The sequence below is a fragment of the Zerene cesonia genome, chromosome Z (assembly GCF_012273895.1).
Source record: "Zerene cesonia ecotype Mississippi chromosome Z, Zerene_cesonia_1.1, whole genome shotgun sequence".
NCBI lineage: Eukaryota > Metazoa > Arthropoda > Insecta > Lepidoptera > Pieridae > Zerene > Zerene cesonia.
This window is the reverse complement of record NC_052122.1, coordinates 801,738-810,994: the sequence shown is the minus strand read 5'-3', so window position 1 is coordinate 810,994 and position 9,257 is coordinate 801,738. Positions and strand designations below refer to the sequence as shown.

The window sequence follows — 9,257 nt, the reverse complement described above, 5'->3', positions numbered from 1 at the left end:
GACAGATTCGAAATTCAAATGTAATATTTTTTTATAATTAAGTGTAACAGTATTTATGGCCAGACTAAGTATACATCTATATAATTTCCCGTTTCACGCTTAGGTATTCGTATATCCTATTTAAAAATTAAAATTATTTAGTCTTCAAGATCACCTGGATCACCATAAACCGACGTTGGACAGAAGCATATTACTATTCTTTTAAAAATATTAATTTAAAAAGAAATCTTATGGCTTCTTCTACATATTTCTGAAAAGGGGAAAAGTTTAAACATTTCAAATGTGCAATACATATTTAAATTAATAATTTCCATTCACTAAATACCAATTTTGAAATTAAAAATACTCCGATCACATTACAAGAAAAATGGCAACTAGGAACTTCGTATCTTACGCAATTAAATAAAATAAAATTCTACCACAATGATAAATAGTAATTGAATAAAAATAAAGAAACAGTGGAGCGAGTATTGTACTTCGCGTGCTAATCATTGAAGGTCACTGTTGAATGAACCACATTGTTTTAACCTATATTTCCATATAAATCGGACTCAATCAATGCATTGAATTAAAAACGCTTGTAATTGTGGCTGACAAGTCTTGCAACGAGTGCATTTTTGCGATGACGCGTTAGGTATTCATTTATTTTCTATTTTGTATTGACACAATATATAATGGAAGAAACGCAGTTTATTCCTAGTGGTTGACAATGTTAATTACAACTTTATCGTTTGAAAAATGAAATAGAAACTAGATATCTTAGCACCTATTTTAAATAGAATGTGAAAAATATCATAAATATGTATAAAAATAAACAGCTAATTCGAGTACGCCTGTTCTAATATTAATATTTATTTATTTAAACACATAGATTTAATGAATATTTTCTTAACACAAACAAGTATCATCAGTATTTTTTCCGCTTAGATCCGATACAAAAAAAACTTTGTATGAATAATCCTCTTCAATACGCAAAAAGCAATTCTTACAAAAAATCATGTTCAAACGGTTCGTTAATTAAGTATAAACGAGGATTTTGTACGCGTATCCTAATTAATGTTACCTCGATACACGTGACTTGTGAAATTTTAAGTGTGGTAACTACATACCAACTTCGTTTTAGTTAAAAAAGTCCTTTATATATTGAGAGATCTATATATCCCTGGATAATAAATATGACATAGAATACATTTGATATTTGGTATTTGTTTGGCTGTAGGTATAATATGTTAAGGTAATAGGACAGTTGTTTTTATAATTATTTAAATCAGCTCGTGGGTTCTGAGATGATCTGATGAAAATTGTGAAAATGGGACACTAGAGAATTTTTAATCCTTTTAATTACACAATATTATTCCAGAAGTAGTTGTTTAATCGACAACCCTTATCAGGTACCATGTCGTCTTATTTAGTAATTTCATAACCTCACCTCTTCGTTATACCTTACGAGGTTTTGTCATTGAAATATCTCTCAAAAATCGAAATTAATCTAAAGATAGATCAATCTATGGGACAACATACCGAATAGAACAGAGCTCCCAATTGCGTCAATCTGTCATCAAAGTATATGACGATTTAATCAAGCAAGGAATGAAATGCACCGCCAGTGCATTAGGGGGCGGCCAATTAAACCCCAGCAAGGCCAAGATCATAACATATTGTTAATGGAACTGTTATTGATCTTCGAACATTGCGTAATGCTTCATTACTCTATGACGGAAATGATATATAAATAATTTCCCTTCAAGAATGTATGTATTCAATGAGCTTAATGTTTTTGTTTATAAGGCTGATACGCAATTAGAGAGTTTATTCTGATGAAAGTAATAAAAATAAAATCGGTGGTTAATTCGACATGTACCTACCAAAAACCGTACTAAGATAAACAGGTAAGCAATGGTAATTTGGAAAATCTTCCTCGCGTTTCGTACCTTAGAGAAAAATAAAATGTTTTCGCATTGCAAAATTCGCTACGCAAATAAGTAATTCGCCATGCACACTCATTGAAATATTTTCTTTATGCATATTATACATATCCCATATTCATTTAAAATTAAGTACCAGACCTCAAATACTTAACAACAAGAACCAAAAGCAGTACAGCGAAATGAGTGCCTTATGTCGTTTAGGGAACGTCGGGAACCAGCGTGAGTCCGATTGACAGAGAAATAATACGCTATATTTCCGTACAATTACCAATTCAATTTCGTTCAAATACTACCAAGATACGTCCAAATACTAAAATACATAACATGTCGCGTCTGAGTTGCACAACATACGTCTTGCTGTCTCTATTGGATAATTCAGAGAACCCTGACATCGTTCACAGGATATCTAACTTGTCTAAACAACTCCTGTCTACTCGATAGCCGGTACGTCTGCCGTAAGCCAGAGTAGCGACCTACTTATCTATGTATAAAAGCTTTTTATCTGTACATATTGCATTTGTCGTGATTCTATGGTTTCCATGACGACTTTGAGTTTTACCATTGTTTCTTGGTTCGAGAAAAAGTAAATCTGAGTAGAGGAAACGTAAAACTGAGACAAGGCACAGAGTCTTCATTGATTACTTCTTTTCTTGGATATTTTAGAAGATTCTTTCTTTATGATAAAAAAAATTGAGATTAAAAAAAATGCTTTCATGATTTCACTTATCATATGATTTGTTATGAATATTATAACTGTATAGATTTGGTACATAGCCATCGAGTTCCTTTGAATCAATATATTGACTACTAGTTAGGTATATACTTTTATCAGAATTGAAGGGCAGACAATTGCAAACTAACAAAAATGATTGAAATTCTAAAAATTATTAAATTATTAAAGTTCTAAAGCTATAAGCGGAATAAATAAATCGATTGACTAACGTAGTGTTTACAGTCAAAAGTTAATAAAGTTCATCGGAATAAGTACCTACTTTCGTCACATTGACTAGACTAGAGGAAAAAAATAGTTAATGAATAGAGAGGAATGTTATCAACATCCTTGTGGGGGCCGTTACCCTTGGCTTTATCTCGACAACTTGTAGACCTACTTTTAATTTCGCTAAATATCATAAGTGTTTATTCAATAGCTATCTATGCATCATCGCGTACTTCGAAATTCAAGATATACTGAACTCTTCAAACCATCCATCTATGAGCTGCTAAGAGAAACGTAAAGTTTACCTAAAGTAAAGGTATTTATCAGTTAAAGATAGATTTAATCATAATTTTGACCATCCATCCCATATGAGTTCACACATAATGAGAAAAAAATGTTTGTTCAATTAAATCCGTATGCTTTTTCGACAAAAACTATTAAGTTTTTTAATACATTATGAAAAAACAAACTTGAATTAATGTAAACATAATTTCTTTTGGGGTTATTTCCGAAAATTGCTGATTAACTTTTATTGGATTAACCTTCTTTACACTGCGTGGAATACGTGAAAATAGACAGATATATTTCCATTTACACAAAACTGTACAATCATTGAAAACAATAAGGATTTAATCCACATCCTTAGGCTAAAGAGTTCAGGGTCACTAACCCCTGTTCCAACCGGGCCGATCATTCAAACACAGCCTGAAATATCATGTCGTCTACCTTTTAACATATTTCCAAATCGCATCTTTATTTTCATACACGTATCCTCACTTTTTGTCCAATGAATAACCTCATAACAATACTGGGAAGTAATTTGTCATTAAAATCATCGCACGTTTATCACGAGCAAACTATTTTAAATATTTTACATTGTGTTTGGAGATTAAAAGGCACTTGATTTGTATCAGAATAACATATTTAATACAATTTCACGATTAAGTTGAATTGAGTTATTATTTTTTTAATGTCATAATGATATAACAATTGCGTTTATGTACACATTAACGAGGACACATATAATGTGGTGAAGGAAAACATGATGAACCGGCATATTTGAGAACCAAAAAAATCGCTGACTTAAATGGATTTTTGACATGCCTGCAAAAAGAATAAAATAGGCTTGTATTTATTATCTACACTAATATTATAGATGATACTTTTGTATTTATGTCTATTTGTACCGATTTAAAAATAATCACGATTAGAAAGCTACAAGTTCACTTAGTGACTTAGGTTATTATGTACCACGGGCGAAGCCTGGGCGAACAGCTAGTTAGGTAACAATATAATATTATGCAACAGCATGAACCACTATATTTTATTTGATAATGAATTTAGTTAATTTTGTATATTTTAAAACAATCTTAAAACTAACTACCTATTCGCGAACAGCAGATATCAGAAACTAATCCAGATAGACTTCTATTACTGAATAATGATTGCAGAAATTATACCTACAATACAAATTCCCTTATAATTAATTTCTGTATAAAGAAGGTAGGTGTAATAGAATACACCATTAGTCTCTTTGAAAGAAAATTACAATTATTATCTAATGATTAACATTGAATATAAGAGATTAAAAAAGCTTCGCTCGATCAAACAAATAGTTATACGATAACAAATTACCATATTGCACAACAACTCTCGAAGGCAAAGGATTCCATGGATTAAATAAAACGTTAAAAATGTTAATGAATAGCATTTAATCATTTGTAATTTATATACTAGACGCGTCACAAAATCACGTCGGCCATGACACGGCGTTATCGAGTGCATCTATCAGGTAATTATGTCATTCTAAACCTAAGGTTTCGAATATTAATTAATGCCGTTTATTAATGCTAATTTATTTAAAATAAGCAAAGCATAAACGAGGGTACCTCATATTTATACGAAGCTAGCTACTTGGCTACTTCCAATTAGCGGAGACGAATACAAAATAGTTAAAATCCGTTGATTTATAAATGGTGTAATTAATATGACATTTTACATATATTTAAAAGAATATTATTACAAATTAAGGTTAATTGCATATTTATATTTACAAAAGGATTTCTTTTCCTAACTTAAGCTGTCTATATGTACATGTAAATATAATTACTAAAATATTGCTAAATGTTTACAACAAATTAAACATGTACGATAAATCGTAATATAAATACTGAGGCTCCATTTTTCCTATAGAATTCGAGCGACTTCGGATATATTTCATATTATATTTATATATTGCAGCTCTAATTGCTTGTATATCTTAACTACATTTAATCGACTTAAGAGGAAAAATTAAATTAATATGTCCCTGAATTTGCTAATTATAATGAATCAAAATCATATTGTTATTGCACTAATTGCCTACATTCAAATCGTCATTTTATAATTACCTATCCTCATCGTACTTAATAATACGTTCCACAAAAAGTTCTATGGCATTACAAAACTTACATTAAGATAAAGGCGACTTTTCTTACTACATGACTAAACAGGATTTACAATATCTTTGGGTTTTGGGCGGCACACTTTGCTAAAATTTTTTGCGTTTAATAGATACGTAAATATAATTTCATTGCGTAAAACTACATACTATTGTATGTATATGTATAACTAATAACTGTAAATGTAATTATAGTGCATAAAAGTCAATTTGTATACATTTTATATATTAGAGATTAGGATGACGCCCGTGTTTCTTAAATCTCTTTAGCATAGTATAATATGTGTGACGTAGGCCGTTATACGATGGACTAGTATCGTCCATTTTTATACATACACCGAGTCACCTTTACCCGGCCGCGAGTGAAAAATGAATTCTTTGCTTACTCCTTACAATATGCATTACAAACAAGAAAGCAATAATCATGTTACATATTGTTTGAATGTGATATGAGATTCTATCCGCAGCATTGGCGCTGTTGATAAAATGTCTTATGTTACAGTTTAAGTTTTTACATATATAATAGAACAGTTTTTTATTCTGTTTGTCTGAACGTTTGTTTGTCCGTTTACGTGTGCATAAATTTCGTTACAACTACTGTGATCATTTCGTACAGTCCTATGTACAACTTATAGGCTAGATTTTTGATTTTTATTCGAAAATAATTATTAAGAATGGCTCTCAATGCATGTAGCCGCGGAAAAAAATAAAAATTCCCGAGTATGTAATTAATCTAGGTGTCCTCTTGATACATCTTTAAAAATTAGGGAGATTTCTAAAAAGTCGTAAAAAAGTTACTAGGTAGTAGATACTGTCTCTTAGAAAATCAACTTTCCTCATCTATAATATTGTAACCCACGCGAGCGAAGCCGCGAAAGAAATCTTAGTGTTGGATAAATGTGAAATGCTAAATTTAGACTATGTATTAACTTGATACGTTTACACAATGAAAGTTTTCATAGAAATTTCATATTCATCTTACTCTGTAGATAACTAAAAATAGAATGTCGAGGAAAATCTCATTCGTATATTATTTCCGTAACAAATTCAATATTTCTATTATGTTATATACCCATTTGTTCACAATAAAACGTGATTCTATATAACTGAAAATGCGCTGTAAGGATGAAATAGAAAATATAATCGTAATGAATCATGTGGTTTTAATTCATAATTATATACGTTAATACAATGTTATTTGAATACTGAATTGTTCTATCTATTATGTAACTGTCTATCCCTCTGAACCAGAATGGATGAATTATAGAAATTGAAACGAGAAATTGAAACGAAACCTTTTTATTGAAACGAGTTAATTTTCGCACATTTGTTGGCGTAGCCGGTCAAAAACAGACCATTTTGGTGACAGGTAAATAAAATAATATAAATCTTAAGGAAATTTTCATTAATAACCTATAATAGTATTTATCCAGCTCACACATTAACGATTCCAACTTCCCGCGTGGGTTTTTTACGACATCGCCATGACGTATGCATTGTTATGAATTTCAATTAGGTTACTGTAAAATTATGGTATCGTTTTCATATTATTTATTACTAGCGGGCCCTAGGGGTAAAAAACATTTTGTGACCTGTTCTTGTTCTTATGGAACATACATAAGAAATTGGTGAAGCCATTTCAGAGGAAATAAATCGATTTATTCGATTTATCTGCACATGTGAATAACATCACCACTGCTTAAAACGGTGAAGAAAAACATCGTGAGGGAACCGGCATGTCCAAGAATCAAAAGTTCGACGATATGTGACATCTGCCAACCTGCACTTGGCCAGCGTGGTAGATTATGGCCTGAGCCCTCATAGGTGGCCTGTTTCCCAGCAGTGGGAACATATATGGGCTGATGATGATGACGAGGTTGATGATTTCAGAGGAGTTAGTGTTCATGAAAACATTTTATGTACGAATTTCAATCATTTTATGTTGAAATAAAATTGTTATGGTTTGAGCCAAAAAACATGTAAATGCCGTGACGACCTCGAATTATCTCACTGATATAAAATCTTTATTTACTACATGGAATTATAAATGAGAGATACCTATACATTAAAGGCTTTCAGGCGAAATTAATATTAAAAGTTTTTTGAAGATTTGTTCTATGTGTGAACACACGTTACGGTAAAACGAATGCGTGGTTTTAAATGCAATTTCACCGACGTATACCTACACCAGAAAAGGATTTTTCATGTTATATATGGTTGATTTCATACAAAATCTATAGTATGTTCCATTCGATCGGGTTAGGAGGTCATGGGTTCTTGTACTTTTCATCGCATACATACATATTAAGGCTAAGCCTCCGGTAGAGTACGTACTAACAAAATCTTATTATCGCGAGGGAACAACAATTATGTATAGATTATTTTGTAGATTCGTTTTTAAAGTTATTTAACTGAACGACTCGTATAAAGTATTGTGTAAAAATCTAATAATATTGAGGTGGATTTTTCTTACGGCCGATTTCACTGCAATACATTAAAACGCATTCAGCGGAACTGAGCTTTAGGTAAACGAGTTAACATATCCGTCCTTAACTCGATGAAAGACCATTTCATCAACTAATATAAATAGGTATATTGAACTTTAATAACCACACAAAGAGACAACATTGACATTGATTATTTTTAAAAATTGCATTTATAATACAAAGGAAAAATAGAATAAAGGCAACAAGAAACATACTGGCTTAGATTGTATTCCCTTCACCCTGAAATCTTCATAATTTAATTTGTCTGCATAATATTATATTATAAGTATTTTTGTTTAGTATATTATTCAAGTAACTAAATAAATAAAAACAGCTAAAATATTAACCAGTAGGTATGTACATCAGTAAGCCTAAATCCATTCAGTAGGTTTTTGAGTGACACACAAACCGTTAATTGAAAACCCTCTTCGATACGTAGAATAATTATTTTCTTATAAGAAACATATCATTAACTAAATATCATCACCTGATTCATGAAACAAAATAAAATAATACCTATCTTCTCAATGTTTGCAACCATGGTCCTCATAAGATGAAGAAAGCAAAGCAAAATTGGTTTTTTTAACAAATTTGCTAAATTTACACAGTAGTAATAACATAATTTGTAACAGTTCATCCGCTTAAGGTGTAAAGACGTTCCTTTGAAAATTATTCCAATGGCAGATTAGTCACACAATAATTGCGATCGAGTGTCGCGGAATGTCACATTATAGCGGCTTCTAGAAATTATTTTATTAAATATTCTGCTTCTATTAATGCTATTTCCTTAACATATTATATCTATCGGAATATTTTATTTACTTTTATTTATTTTGACCTTGATTTCACTAAATTAGGAACGCAAAGAAAATTGTGAATTATACCTATCATAGAAGCTACCTATTACGAACAAATATTTTTTGTAAAACCATATAAATAGCAAATAGAAAGTTACATCCTAAAGGAGATAAAAGACATGAGAACAATGCAACACATTTTTTATAAAATTTTAGCTAATCGTAAATATGATCGAGAAAATTACGTCTATTGTGTATTTCAGTAATTATTTGCAAACGAAATAGAATCACGATATATTGACATTGTATTTGGATATATGGTTTATTTATGGCTGACCATGAGACCGTCCGTTCTCCGATCGCTGCCGGATTTTGGGCTCGAAATACCATCGCTAACTATCAAGACATTTTACGGCACACACTTCGCAAAATCAAAAAATACTGAAAGGATTCGTTTAATGTGCCGCACCGCGGTGCGGTAAGAATTTCGCATGTTACAGTATGAACGTGAATAAATTAGCTTACCTTTTTGTTTTGTCGTGCGGGCGTTAACCCCACTTGGGAGCCCATCTCTCCTAATATGTTCGACATGTTGAAGCACAAAACACACGCAATGTAAAATTCGCGAGCACGAGATAACGCGGCGCGCAGTTCGCGCGCACGGGAACG

At 31.4% G+C, this 9,257-nt stretch overlaps 1 protein-coding gene across 1 annotated transcript in view; it reads right to left on the bottom strand.

Annotated features, from left to right (window-relative positions):
- LOC119835552 (proton-coupled amino acid transporter-like protein CG1139) overlaps positions 1-9,257 on the bottom strand; it is a 41,446-nt gene extending 32,189 nt beyond the window's left edge. The window contains exon 1 of the mRNA XM_038360455.1: positions 9,114-9,257. Within this exon, the coding sequence (XP_038216383.1) occupies positions 9,114-9,179 (66 nt within the window). The 5' untranslated portion in view covers positions 9,180-9,257. The remainder of the gene's footprint in view (positions 1-9,113) is intronic.